This window comes from Microcaecilia unicolor, chromosome 10 (assembly GCF_901765095.1).
Source record: "Microcaecilia unicolor chromosome 10, aMicUni1.1, whole genome shotgun sequence".
NCBI lineage: Eukaryota > Metazoa > Chordata > Amphibia > Gymnophiona > Siphonopidae > Microcaecilia > Microcaecilia unicolor.
In genome coordinates this window covers 138,748,663-138,764,146 of record NC_044040.1, presented here as the reverse complement: position 1 = coordinate 138,764,146, position 15,484 = coordinate 138,748,663, and the positions used below count along the sequence as shown (strand labels likewise).

Below are 15,484 nucleotides of genomic sequence, written 5' to 3'. Positions count from 1 at the left end.
ACTTAATTATGCACATGCATATTATAAGGAAACATTGATTTTTAAATAAATACTGTCAATAAAACAGCATGACAAAAGAGATGGTACCTGTTTTAAGGAGGGGTCTGTATGTGGAAAAAGTGTAGTCTGATTTTCAATTTATTTTGTTTGTTTGTTTTTGTTCTTGGGTTTTGTTTTTTTCATTTTATTTCTTTCACTATACTGTGCTCTAACATGAAAGAAATGAGAATATATGTTGTTGCTATTTTATTTATTTATTTATTTATATTATTAGAATTTATTTACCATCTTTTTGAAGGAATTCACTTAAGGCGGTGTACAGTAAGAATAAATCAAACATGATCAATAGACAATTATAGCAGTAAAAATATTCAAATAATACAAAGTGTGGCATAGTATACTACTTACAATGTCAACACAATACGTAATAGAACATTTTAATTGACAGTATAGGGTATAAGCAAAGATGGAACATATAGATAGTTAAGAGAATAGAGGAGTTAGAAAATAAGGGACTAATTTGTGTCCTTTTGGATGGGAAGTCATAGTAATTAAACACACATCCCTAGACAGCATGTGAGAAAGGATGATCAAATCTCTCCAGGATGTGCAAATGGCTGATTCTCTTGTATTTCTTTCTTTTCTCTTTTCTCAGGAAGGCCAATCCATGCAGGTCAGGGCCATGCCGGAATGGTGGATCATGCAAAGAGTCTGATGGAGAGTACTACTGTTCCTGCCCATACCGCTTCACAGGAAGGCACTGTGAAATAGGTACTAACATATGCTGGACACAGGGAGAAAGGTTTATAACTTGGTGTTAAAAACCCCAAGTCCAATATACATAAAAAGCTGAGCTTTTAAATTTAGGTTCCTAAAATGATCTATTACAAAGGCATGCTAGTGTTTTTAGTGCACGCTAATGATTAGCATACGTTAAACACTAGAGACGCCCATAGGAATATAGCTAAAAACGCTAGTGTGCCTTTGTAAAAGGACCCCTAAGTTAAGCTCCTAAGGACCCTGTTTACTAAGCAGCACTAGCATTTTTTGCACACGCTAAAATTAGTGCGCACTAAATGCTAGAGTCGCCCATGTGCTTCTATGGATGACTTAGCATTTAGTACGCACTAAAAACACTAACATGCAAACAGGGCCCTGTATGTGTGCCCTATTTTCAGCCAGACATAGGAGCCATAGAGGGGCATTTTCAATAAAACATCTAATTCCAATTTTGGACATTTTGCTAAAATTATCCAAACATCGAGTGGCAAACAGCCATTTTCGAACCTGAAAACATCTATCTTTTTGGTTCAAAAATTGCCATTTTCAAGATGTTTTGTGCTCAGTGCTTTTTTTTGGGGGACCATTTTGGAAAACAAAATGTCTAAAAGAAAAACACCCCAAAACCAGCCATTAGGATGTCTGGGGACCAACATTCTTAGTAGACTGGCCACAAAGACATCCCAGCAAAGCAGTGTGGCAGTCTACGGGGCACTGCAGCAGACTTCACATAAAAGGTCATAGGTACACATTTCATCATAACCCCCATATCATATATGGTGAGCCCTCCAGGAACAGAGAAAAATCTACTGTACCTCACTGTACACCACTGCAATAGCCCTCAAGCTTGCAGGTATCACCTATATGTAGGTACAGTAGGTATTTAGTGGTTTTTGGAGGGCTCACATGTTCCGCCACAAGTGTACCAGTTAGAGTGGGATATGGGCTTGGGTCTCCTTCTCTACAGTCCACTGCACTGACCACTAGGCTACATCTGGAACCTGCCTGCTTCTTTAACAAGAATGGCCAACATATCTGAAGCTGTCATAGAGCCTGGTATGTACTGTCACCGTCACATCTTAGGGGGATGGGAGGGAGTCTGTGATCATTGGGGGAGTAAGGGGGGTTTATGGTTTATTCCCTCCAGTAGTCATTTGGTTATTTAGGTTGCCTTTTGGTCACTTATTTGTGATTGAAACAGGTCTAGCCAAAAAGGTCTTAATTTTGGCCCTAGACGTTTTCATTTTGATACATTATTGCAGAAAAATATTTATCTTTTGGTGCCGCCCATGCTCCAGCCAAAGCACGCCCCCTTGAAATTTGGATAAACTGTGGAGAAAAACCTCTAAAACTGGAGTGCTGAAAATTGCAACTTGGATGTTTTTGAGAGAAAATGTCCATCTACCACCTTATGATATTATTTGGACGCTTTTCTTTGTTTTGAAAATGAGCCCTCCTGGTGGGAGTGGCGGGGACAGAAACAATGACAGAAATAAAAAATGTATGACATAAACATAGAGGGTCCCTATATAGAATGAGGATGGGATCTAAGCAAAACTTAAATGACCTTCACACATATTAAAAGAATGTAACCTGTTCAGAGTGGCAGATACAATTTTGACTACCTTGTTGGGCTTTGAATAGATGAAATGGGTCTTTATTGACCATCATTTACTGTGTTAATATGTATGTTACAGTTGGGGCTCATTTCCAAACCACATGGACGTCTCAAAATTGAAAAAAAAAGAACAGCCAAAAACGTCCAAATTGCAATTTTGGAACAGCAGAATTTGGACATCCTACACTGCAGTTCATCCAGATAACAAGGGGATGTTGTGGGTGTGTTTTGGGTGGGACTAGGAAGACATCCAACAGCAATAATTGAATTGGAAGAAACATCTAAGCCTAAAAAGAAGGACATTTTTATTTATATCTGTTTCAATCATATCCAAGGTACAAAAATTTGCTCTGATTGAGCAGCTGGCCACTGGAGGGATTAAGGCATGACCACTCATGAATCCCCCAGCGGCTGCTGTCCTCCCTCTTTCATGAAAGTGAACCAGAATGGAATACCAGGTTCTATGACAGTATCAGCTACTATGGGCATGCTGAACAAAGCAGAATGCAGGTGTGAGGAGTAGACTAGTGGTCAGTGCTATGGACTGTAAACAGGGAGACCCAGATTCATTTCCCTCTTCAGCTCTCTTTTTTTTCCTTTAAATTGTGAGCCCTCCAGAAACAGACATATACCTATTATTCCTAAATATATATGACACTGCAAGCCTGAAGACTATTGAGGTGCTGTACAGTCACGTACAGTAGGCATTTCCCTGTCCCTGGAGGGCTCAGCATTTAAAATAAGAGTTGTAGGGGGATATGAACCTGGGTGCCCTGGTTTACAGTTCACTGCACTGACCACCAGGCTGCCCCTCTGCTCTGCAAGAGCGTCTGTGTGGCCATTTCTTTGAAAATGCAGCCAGATGAGATATACATCCCTGTCTCTGAATTTTTGATGTTCATAGTTTAGATGTTTCAGTTTATAAAATGGCCATCCATTTTCGAAGTTTTTATGTATTTTTGATCAGGAAACCCCGGCGTATTTCCTGATTGAAAATGGCTGTGAGATGGTCAGCTTTTTTGGGCATTATGAGCAGGATGTTCCAATTTTGACTTCCTTTTGAAAATGCCCCACCATATTACTATAGGGTCAATGTTCAGCTTCTGCCCACTTAAACCATACTGAGAAGGCCAGCAACCGATATTCAGCAGCATTTAACTAGGCAGGTCTAACCAGGAAGTGGAGGGGCAGTCCAGAAGCAAAGTCAAGTAAGAGCCAGCACATAGGTGGACATGGGTCATATTCAGTGTCAGTGACCAGATAGGGCCTCACAAAAGGCAGTCTTATCTTTAGCCATTTTAGATCTGCGGTTGCCAGCACTGAATATCAGCCAGCACCCACGTAACTTCTGGGCTGTGGCTGCTGGGTGCTCACCCAATTCCCTGCCCAACTCCGCACCTTCCCTCCCCAATGTTCTCTCCAACTCAGCAACCCCCTGATACTCTCCCCACAGCATCCCCCGATGATTCACTTATTCACCTTGAACCCCCTGAGAATGCCCAGGACTTACCTGGTGCATAGTAGATGGGGGCAGGAGCAGTCCTCCTCTGCTTCCACCCCATCTGGCTCTGGGTGCAAAATGGCACCCACTGACCTGTGGCAGTTGTTTCATGAGGGGTCAGCCTTCCATATAAGGGCAATTTGCAACAACCTATTTATCATTCACACCTATCTACCTTTTATCAGACAAAATACTTAGTATTCCTCGTTCAAATTGCTATTTTCTGTGATTCTATGGGTCAGACTCTATACAGTGTGCCCTTCTTAATGTTAAGAGTATTAAAAATAAATCATGTTTGGTCTATGATTTGTTCACGACTTAAGAACATAAGAATAGCCATAATGGATCAGACCAATGGTCCATCTAGCCCAGTATCCTGCTTCCAACAGTGGCCAATCCAGATCGCAAGTCATCTAGCTATGACTTCAGGACAGGGAGTCGGCCTACTTGTGCCAAGATTGCCCTGAACATTTTTCCTTCCATTCCTGTAATTGTTCACTTAAATGAGGGGGTGTGGTAATTTTTAACCGTGACTCTCTGAAGTAATTATACGACATGCACCAAATATATCAAGGCCTTAGGGGTAAAAAGAGTGGAGGTAGTGTTATTTCTTATCTTTTTATCAGGCTCCACAGACTAACTCAGCATCCCTAGACAAAATTTGTGGCTTGATTTCAGATTTGAGTTTGCTGCCAGGAGCTCTGATTCATAGTGATACCCAATATCTATCTTGACAATCCTTCATCCTTTCCTGAATCTTCTTTACTGTCACTATTAAATGACTTACAGTTTGCTTTACAATTTTTTCAAGCCATGCACATAGCGGGACACTGTTTGGACTTAGTAGCAGTCCATATTACTGCCATTGTAGGTACTTCTCTAAACCCAATGCTCTGGATTACTTTCTGAGCTATCCTCTGGATCATTGGAGCCGACTCTGTGAGTGCTTGATCACTCCAATATTGAGAAAATTCCTTGTTTGTGTCCAGGGATGGGTTATTTCCATTGGGCTTAGCACCCCCAATAATTTAAAAAAGTTGGCTCCTATGCTCTGGATGTCACGTCTATGGTCGTGACCACCCTCAGACTTATCTTATTTCTGGGGGTCAGCATCTATGCTAGCTTCTGTCTGTTTCTGTGTTAGTCTTATCTCTGTCTCTGTGTGCTGATTGCTTCACTAGACCTCACCTGTGTGGGCTATGCCTCTCTGAGGAGCCAGCATCTAAGATGGCTCCCGCATGTTTTGTGCCAGCTTCCAAGATGGCTCCTGCCTGTTCTTCCTATGTGTTCCTAGCCTCTCCTTGGTGTGAGTGTCATGTATTCAAAGCTGGACACTGGGTTTGTGAGCCCTTGGGCCACTGCCGAGGAGCAGCAGTGGCAGGCAAAACCACCCCACGCTAGAGACAGGGCAGATCTCTGACAAACAGTTAGGCTTCATCTGCACCTGGCCACTTTCCACCAAGAGTTGAGCTCAAGGCTTCAGGTGGCCGGCAGGACTTACTGGACAGGGCAGGACTGGATAACAGCTAGGCAGCACAGGGACAGCAAGGCAGGGAAAGGATAGGCTAAAGGCCAGGACTGAAAGCTGCGAGCAGCCACTGAAACAGGGAATAAACACAGCTAGACAGGAGACTGAACTGAAAGCTGCAAGCAGCCACTGAAGCAGGGAACAAACACAGATAAACCCAGCACTAGACAAAGACATACAAACAAGACAAAAGACTGGGAAACAAGCAATACCCTAAACTAAACATAGACTAACTAGAACAGGCAAGACTTCAGGCAAGAACAAGACCAAGGAAACAAACTCAGGCTGAAGTGCAACAAGCACCAACATACCAGGGCCTTAGACGCAATGCAAAGGCAAAGCAGCAAGGTTTCAGAATGGCTAATAAGCCCAGCAGCACCTGGAGCTCAGCTGCAACCATCACCAGGAAACTACGGGTGCTGTGTAGGTTCAATCCAAACAAGCAAGTCTGGCAGCCCGGAAGATCCGGACCGGACTGGGCTGAAATCTGGAACGGGTGACGGTCCACAGCAGCCACCGGTTCTGGCCACCAGAGGGCGAGGTGAGCACAGATGTAACAGTGAGTGTGTTCCCTGCTCCTGTCCTGCAGTAGGTGATATCATCAGTGAGAGCCTTCATAAGGAAGTGCTGTGCTTGCATTCAGGGCCTTTGCATAGTAAGTAAGAGTGTTATGGCAAAAGGTCGTGAGGTTAGTGAGTGCACTGTTGCGCTGCTACTTAGCCTTTCTAAGGGGCTCTTGCCCATCTGCTATTTGTGTCTGTAGACTGCCAGTCCTTCTGAGTGGGCGCTGCCCTTCTGCTTTGTGTCTGTAGACTGCTAGTCCTTCCGTGTGGGTTTTGCCCTTCTGTTTTGTGTCTGTGGACTTCTAGTCCTTCCTTTGCCTGGCTCTGTGTTTGGAGTCTGAAACTTCAGCCATTTTCTCTCTGTCTGTGTTTGGAGCTGCTGAAGCTTCAGCCCTGACTCTGTGCTCCCTGGTTTATTCCTCTGCCTGCCCAAAGACTCTGTTTGCTCCTGGTTTACTCTATTGTCCGCTGCCTGCCCAAAGACTCTGTCAGCATCTGGTTTATTCTATGGTCCGTTGCCTGCCCAAAGACTCTGCTAGTTCCTGGTTGCATCTTCTGTCTGCTTGCCAAGCTTGCTTGTATACCCTGAGTCCTGTTTCTGCCAAGCTTGCTTGTATTTCCTGAGTCCTGCTTCTGCCTAGCTAGTGTGTATATCCTGAGTGTATATCCTGAATCCTGTCTCTGCCTAACCTTTGTGTACCTCTTGTCCCCTTGGTTTGTCTTGTGTTTCTGGCTTAGTGGCTGCATGCAGCTTTCAGTCCGAGTCTAGTATTTAGCCTAGTCTCCCTCGTGTATCCCGGACCCAGGGTGGGTCCTCTGGATCTTCAGTTCCTGCCTTATCCTGCAAGTCCTTCCGGCCACCCTCACTCCGGAGCTCAACTCCGGAGGAACGGTGGTCAAGCGCAGGTGAAGTTGTTCCTGTTCTGCCCGTTCTAGTTGCCTGCCCCAGTACTACTCCAGTCCAGAGTTCCAGTCCTGCTCTTCTGTGTATCCAGTTCCAGGGTGGTCTTGCCTGCCGCTGCCGCTCCTCAGCAGTGGCCCAAGGGCTCACGAATTCCAGTTCTGCCTCGAGAACCCGACAGAATGCAAAGGCCATGAGTCCGGCAAGATTATCTGTCCAGGTGGGCTTCCTGCCCATGACTTTGTTCTCCATGGACAATCCGGGTTCCAACCCGGGTGCAGCTCCTGATTTTTGTTCAGATCTCTATGCCAGCCCAGTTACTTTTTTGGATTCTTTTATGACGCTTCAGGTGTACTGCAATAAAACATACAAAGTAACATAGTAAAACTTTTGTCTGACCCAGCTCTGAAGGATACTTTTGAAGCAGCAGCCGAAAGGAAGCGTCTCTGGTGGCATCAGGTCCGCCATAGTCCAGTTTCTGATTTTGATCCTTGTACTATGCTTTTTGCGTACCGCCACAGTCTTCTTAAGGACCCAGTGCTGCGGGATACTCCTGAAGCTGAGGCTGAAAGAAGGCACTGTGGAATTCCCACGTTCAAGGCTCCTCAGCAGTTTTTACAGAGCGACCTGGGTTACCGTTCCAGATTAGTTCCTGTTCTGGATCTCTGGCCCAGCCTGGGTCTGAGTCCAGACCGAGAGGAGCGTCCCACCAAGCCTTCAATTCTAGCTCGAGTGGCGCTTCCAGCTAAGCCTCTGAGTTCAGTCCGAGGGACGGTCCTAACCAGGTCTCTGAGGTCAGGCCGAGTGAGGCGTCGTACCAAGCTTCTGATTCCAGTCCTAGTGGTGCCGCCACCTAGATGCCGGAGTCCAGTCCAGGGGGTGCTTCATACTGACCCTTCGATTCCAGTTCAAGTGGCAAGTCCAGTCGAGCCTCTGAGTCCTGTCCGAGGGACGCTTCTGATTGAGCCTCCAAGTCCTGTTCGAGTGGTGCTCCGGGTCAAGCCTCCTGTTCTTGTCCAAGTGACCCATCCGGTCAAGCCGCTGAGTCCAGTTCGAGTGGCGCTTCAGACCAAGCCTCTGATCCCTGTCCAAGGGGTATTTTCTGCCAAGCCTCAGTTAAAGTTCCGTCCCAGCCAGGAGGCAAAGGGCGCCTCAAGTTCCTGTTCCAAGCAAGAGGGTGATTCCAGTCCGGGGTCCAGCCCCAGTTCCGTTCCTGTTCAGAGTTCTAGTTCCACTCCAGACTCTGATGCCAGCCCGGGTCCTAGTCCCGGTTCCGTTCCTGATACCAGTGTGGGCGTCCAGACCACGAATTTGTCTTCAGTTTCTGCTCTTCATGATGAGATGATGCTCCAAGAGTACCGTGATAAACTTTGTTCTGATCCAGCCTTGGAGAATACCCCCGAAGCGGTAGCTGAGAGAAGGTGTGTTCAACGGCTTGGGGTCCAGAGAAGTCCTGTTTCTGCTTTTGATCCTGCTATCACGCTCTATGAGTACCACCGCAGTCTTCTTTTGGAGCCTGCCCTGCAGATTACTCCTGAAGCCAACGCCGAAAGGAGATGGCTTAGAAAGACATCCCAATCCAGCCAGAGGAGCGTCAGGTCAAGCCAAGCTGTTGCATCTATTCTGAGTTCCAGTTCCAGCCCAGCAGCTGAGTCTACTCAGAGGTCCAGATCTAGCCAAGCTGCTGAGTCTCCTCCAAGTTCCAGTACCAGCCCAGATGCTGAGCCGGCCCCGAGTTCCAGTTCCAGCCAAGCAGTTGAGTCTACTCCAAGCTTCAGTTCCAGCCGAGATGCTGAGCCCACTCTGAGTTCCAGTTCCAGCCAAGATGCTGAGTCTACTCCAAGTTCCTGTACCAGCCAAGAAGCTGAGGCCACGCTGAGTTCCAGTGCCAGTCAAGCTCCTGACCCTGGTCCAGCTCCTGGTTCCAGTTACAGTCAAGCTTCTGATTCCAGTTTGGGTCCCAATCCCAGCCCAGCTTTGGATACTACTCCAGGTTCCAGTCCCAGTTCTGCTTCTGTTCAGACTTCTAGTTCCCGTCAAGACTTGGATGCCACTTCGAACCCCAGTCCAGCTTCTGATGTCAGCGTGGGTATTGGCTCCAGCCTTGTTCCTGTCACTACATGGATTTGCCAGGAGGTCAAGGACGTTGTGGGTTCCCTCAGCGAAGGGTTCCTTTTGAATCTTGTTCCTCTTGCTGCTTCCAAGATCCTGATTCTGCCCAGCGGGGATTCGAAAAAGCCTCTGGTCTTCAAACCCCACTCCTGTCTTCGAGTGTTGGACTTCCTTGTTGCTTCCAGTCCAGCAATCCATGTTTGGGCTTTGAAATCCATACGGAGGTTTCACCACAGTTACCCCTGGACACCTGAGACTGGGGAGGGGGTCTTGAGAGGGAGGTACTGTCACGTCTGTGGTCGTGACCACTCTCAGACTTACCTTATTTCTGGGGGTCAGCATCTATGCTGGCTTCTGTCTGTTTCTGTGTTAGTCTTGTCTCTGTCTCTGTGTGCTGATTGCTTCACTAGACCTCACCTGTGTGGGCTATGCCTCTCTGAGGAGCCAATATCTAAGATGGCTCCCGCTTGTTTTGTGCCAGCTTCCAGGATGGCTCCTGCCTGTTCTTCCTATGTGTTCCTAGCCTCTCCTTGGTGGGAGTGTGTTCCCTGCTCCTGTCCTGCAGTAGGTGACATCATCAGTGAGAGCCTTCATAAGGAAGTGCTGTGCTTGCATTCAGGGCCTTTGCATAGTAAGTAAGAGTGTTATGCCAAAAGGTTGTGAGGTTAGTGAGTGCACTGTTACGCTGCTACTTAGCCTTTCTCTGGGGCTCTTGCCCATCTGCTGTTTGTGTCTGTGGACTGCCAGTCCTTCTGTGTGGGCGCTGCCCTTCTGCTTTGTGTCTGTGGACTGCTAGTCCTTCCGTGTGGGTTTTGCCCTTCTGTTTTGTGTCTGTGGACTTCTAGTCCTTCCTTTGCCTGGCTCTGTGTTTGGAGTCTGAAACTTCAGCCATTTTCTCTCTGTGTTTGGAGCTGCTGACGCTTCAGCCCTGACTCTGTGCTCCCTGGTTTATTCCTCTGCCTGCTGCCTGCCCAAAGGCTCTGTTTGCTCCTGGTTTACTCTATTGTCCGCTGCCTGCCCAAAGACTCTGTCAGCTCCTGGTTTATTCTATGGTCCGCTGCCTGCCCAAAGACTCTGCTAGTTCCTGGTTGCATCTTCTGTCTGCTTGCCAAGCTTGCTTGTATATCCCTAGTCCTGTTTCTGCCAAGCTTGCTTGTATATCCTGAGTCCTGTTTCTGCCAAGCTTGCTTGTATACCCTGAGTCCTGTTTCTGCCAAGCTTGCTAGTACATCACGAGTCCTGTTTCTGCCAAGCTTGCTTGTATACTCTGAGTCCTGTTTCTGACAAGCTTGCTTGTATTTCCTGAGTCCTGCTTCTGCCTAGCTAGTGTATATATCCTGAGTGTATATCCTGAATCCTGTCTCTGCCTAGCCTTTGTGTACGTCTTGTCCCCTTGGTCTGTCTTGTGTTTCTGGCTTAGTGGCTGCATGCAGCTTTCAGTCCGAGTCTAGTATTTAGCCTAGTCTCCCTCGTGTATCCCGGACCCAGGGTGGGTCCTCTGGATCTTCAGTTCCTGCCTTATCCTGCAAGTCCTTCCGGCCACCCGCACTCCGGAGCTCAACTCCAGAGGAACGGTGGTCAAGCGCAGGTGAAGTTGTTCCTGTTCTGCCTGTTCTAGTTGCCTGCCTCAGTACTACTCCAGTCCAGAGTTCCAGTCCTGCTCTTCTGTGTATCCAGTTCCAGGGTGGTCTTGCCTGCCGCTGCCGCTCCTCAGCAGTGGCCCAAGGGCTCATTAATTCCAGTTCTGCCTTGAGAACCCGACACTGGAACTAGCAAACAACTGTAAATACTCCCTCTTATTCCTATAAACGGTATATCTCGGCTGTAAATATGGAAGCTTTTGATGCTACCTGTCTTTCTAATTTTACACCTCTATCACACACTTCATTAAATCATAAAATCTCAACTTGGTTTTCAGTACTGTGCAGTACTCATAATGGATTGTCTTTTTAAACATTATGATTAACAAAACCATTGTTTAGGAAATCCTGGTTTTCCAAAGAGCTTCAATCTGCCAGACAATTCTTAAGAAGGGCAGAGGGAACTTGGAGGAAGAATCCATCAATTGTAAATCTTGAACAGTATAAAAGCATTGTATATCCTTGTAAACAGAAGATAAAACTGGCTAAAAAGATTATGGGCCCTGTTTACTAAGGTGCACTAGCATTTTTAGCGCACTCTAAATGCTACAGACACCTATATATTCCTATGGGTGTCTCTAGCATTAGCACATGCTAAAAACACTAGTGCACCTATTGCACAACTTAGTAAACAGGGCCCTATATTTCTTTAATATATTCAGATGGAAATTTTTCTCAGCAGTTATAACAAATAGTTCATGCCTTTTCTCCACACAATAAGAAAATACCACTTTAAACAGAAATTTTGCTCAATCAATTTGGACAGTTTGTACTGAACAAAGTTTTAGATCTGTATGGGTTCTCTTCTTCAGCTCTCCATCGTTTTGATCTGCTTCCTCTTGAACCAACTCATCATGATGTTCCTAGGCATATTTCATCAAGTGTTCTCTCAAATTTCACTCCTTTAACACATTTATCACTAGGTAAACTGTTATCAGTTCAGAGTTCCATCTCCTTGGTAGATGAAATTCCACCGAGATTTCTTAAGAACTGTTGGCCTTCTTTTTTCGCTATCTTCATGGAATTTGTCTACTGAAGGGTCAGTTTCCATTCCAACCCCTACTGAAGGGTCAATTTCCAGACTATAAAATTACTATATAATGCTTAAACCTTTACTTAAGGAACAACATTGATTGCCAGTTCTGGCCAGAATTAAATTCAAGATCTTGATTTTGACTCTTAGGGCTTTCTACTCTAGGACTCCAATTTACCTACAGTCATCATTATTTATTTATGATCCGATTCAACCTTTGTGCTCTTCCCAAGGAAATTATTTAACAGTTCCATCACATAAGAAAATATAGCTTGATAAGTCACAACATATTTCTTGTAGTTGCATTGCTCCCTCTCTGTGGAATTCATTGCCATCTGAACTTAGACAAGATTTTGTATAAGAAATTAAAGGTGGGCCTAAAAACTTGGTTATTTGAACAGTGATTTAATCATATGGGCTGATACATAACTAAGACTTTCTTTCTTACTTTTTTAAAGACGTTTCCCTATAATTTTAATACTCTTATCTATTGTTGTACTATACATTACCCTCACCTTTTGTGTTCATACAGATGTGAATAATTATTTTTGATATTGTTTTAATGTATGTGTTTCCATTTTATTTTATATACTTTTATTTTTATATACTTTATTTTATATATTTTATATATTGTATTCTGCCTTGAAAGACTGTATATATTGTACAAATGCAAGAAAATAAAGTGGGAAGTGGACCAATGACTTCAGGACATAGAGACTGAGATGATATTAACGAAGCAAACTTTATTGTAAACTCTACAATAAAGTTTGCTTCGTGAATATCATCTCAGTCTCTATGTCCTGAAGTCATTGGTCCACTTCCCACTTTATTTTTTTGCATCTTCGCTCGTGGGATTTAGCGTTCATCCACTCCTGTGGAAACTCTACCCCATTATATTGTACAAATAAAAGACAATATAACCAATACTGTAAATAATAATAATAGTAATAATTTCTGGAGAATATGTTAAAAGCAGTTAGTGTAGCTGAGTTTTAAAAAGTTTGCACAAATTCCTGTAAGAAAAGTGCAAAAAAGGGTTATTAAAGTAGACCCATGCGGAAAGCCTCTAATTATCCCTGGGGTAGGTAGCATGGCATTTTGCTAGTTTATGGAATTCTACCAAGTACTTGTGACCTAGATTGGCAACCACCGGGAACAGGATATTGAGCTACATTGACCAATGGTTTGACCCAGTATGGCAATTCATATGTTCTTATGGAAGGGAAGTGAAAGAGTCAGAGTGAGGGTGACTAAGAGGTTGTAGTAAACTATCAGGCTTATTTTCGAAAGAAAAGAACGCCCATCTTTCGACACAAATCGCAAGACAGGCATCCTTCTCACAGGGTCGCCCAAATCGACATAATCGAAAGCCGATTTGGGGCATCCCCAACTGCTTTCCTTCGCGGGGATGACCAAAGTGGAAGAGTGACCTAGTGGATAGGGTGGTGGACTTTGGTCCTGGGGAACTGAGGAACTGAGTTTGATTCCCACTTCAGGCACAGGCAGCTCCTTATGACTCTGGGCAAGTCACTTAACCCTCCATTGCCCCATGTAAGCCGGATTGAGCCTGCCATGAGTGGGAAAGCGCGGGGTACAAATGTAACAAAAAAAAAAAAGTTCACAGGGGCGTGTCGGAGGCGTAGCAAAGGCGGGACTGGGGCTTGCCTAACACATGGGCATCCTCGACCAATAATGGAAAAAAGAAGGGTGTCCCTGACAAACACTTGGACGATTTTACCTGGTCCTTTTTTTCTTACGACCAAGCCACAAAAATGTGCCCTAAATGACCAGATGACCACGGAGGGAATTGGGGATGACCTCCCCTTACTCCCCCAGTGGTCAATAACCCCCTCCCACCCTCAAAAAAAATGTTAAAAATATTTTTTCCAGCCTCTTTGCCAGCCTCAAATATCATGCCCAGCTCTATGACAGCAGTATGCAGGTTCCTGGAGCAGTTTTAGTGGGTGGAGTGCACTTCAGGCAGGCAGACCAAGGCCCATCCCCCCCCCTACCTGTTACACTTGTGGTGGTAAATATGAGCCTTTCAAAACCCACCAGAAACCCACTGTACCCATATGTAGGTGCCCCCCTTCACCCCTTAGGGCTATGGTAGTGGTGTACAGTTGTGGGGAGTGGGTTTTGGGGGGGCTCAGCACACAGGGTAAGGGAGCTATGCACCTGGGAGCAATTTCTGAAGTCCACTGCAGTGCCCCCTAGGGTGCCCGGTTGGTGTCCTGGCAGGTCAGGGGGACCAGTGCACTACGAATGCTGGCCCCTCCCATGACCAAATGGCTTGGATTTGGTCATTTCTGAGATGGGTGTCCTCGGTTTCCATTATCGTCGAAAATCGGGGATGACCAACTCTAAGGTTGACCTAAATTTCACGATTTGAGCATCCCCGACCGCCCCTTCGCCGAGACATCCTGCGAGGACGTCCTCAGGAAAACTTGGGCGCCCCTTTCGATTATGCCCCTCCATGGGTTCTATTACTGTCAATATCCTGACAAATCTGACTGCCTTGGGTAACTCCAGGACCAGGTTATCCTAACTACCATAAGAGGCAGACACGATTGTATAATTAACATTATAATTTTATTTGTATTTGAGTAATAACTGAGAATATACTATTAAAAATTATATTACAAAGCATGAAGTTGACTTGGTTAACATCTGCTGTATATCAACCAGTAGTAAATAATCATAATAAACAATATTAAGTGCATTCTTCAAAACAGAAGGAGCAAGTTCCCACAAACCATCTTTCTCTTTTGAACTAGGCACAGAAAAAAAAAAGTTTTCAAATGTTCCCCGGTTTCAACCTAATACATGTTAAATGTGGGATATAAATGTCATAAATAAATAAATAGAAACTCTGATTCTCATAACACTCTGTGTATATCCGTATGCTGCACAAGCTGGCATGTTTGAAAATATAAGTGTGATTAAATAAAAATGCTACCACAGTAAAGAAAGACAAGGCGGAATGCAGCAGCTCATGGATTTTCTTGTTTGTTTGAGTGAATGGGGATGACAGCTACCCTGGGAAGGGGAAACTTAGACTGACTTAATTGGTTTCAGCATTCTGACATCACTTCATCTCCTGTCTATTAAACCTCCTTGGGGTGGTACACATCATGGGGAAGGCACGAAGCCTCGAGGCAGGGCCGTGCCTAGGGTCTCTGGTGCCCCCCTGCAGACTATCAGTTGGCGCCCCCCCCCCCCCCCCCTCCGTCTAGCAGAGCAGGAACAGAAGGGAGCAGGCAAGTAAGCCGGACCTCAGGAAAAAATAGCACTGTATGTATCCCTCATTGATAAGTCTCGGACTCTAAAGTTTAGCAATTTCATTAAAGCAAAATGTATTTTCATAACACTTCAAAGATTTCCAACTCAAAATAGGAATGCTAATTCAAAATGTGAGCAAAGTCCTCTTAGTTTCCAAAGATTCTTTTTTTAATCTCCTTTGCACCAAAGGATATAATTCAGATCAAACATTTGTCTCAACTATCTCAGATCAAATATTTATTTCAGATCAAATATTAAGGTTTCCTTGCTTACAGTCACTTAAATCTACCTAGCCTTTATATAGCTTATAGGATTTAAACACTCTTAAACTGAAATTCACCCTTTCTATTCTTCATAAACTTCAAGTAATCCTGAATATTCAGATCCTTTTTCACTAGAGAAACCTCAAACTTCAATCTCCATCAACCTCTTTTCATTCATATTTTCTCATTTACCACATAATCTGGCAGTCTTTTATAATTTCAGTCAACAAACACAGGAACTCACAGCTGCATGTCTCTCTTGG

General features: G+C 44.9%; 1 protein-coding gene across 1 annotated transcript in view; it reads left to right on the top strand.

Moving 5' to 3' along the window:
- The window catches only part of SNED1 (sushi, nidogen and EGF like domains 1), a 684,146-nt gene that overhangs the window by 364,510 nt on the left and 304,152 nt on the right, over positions 1-15,484 (top strand). Inside the window, 1 exon segment of the mRNA XM_030215639.1 lies at positions 660-771. Coding sequence (XP_030071499.1) covers positions 660-771 — 112 coding nt within the window.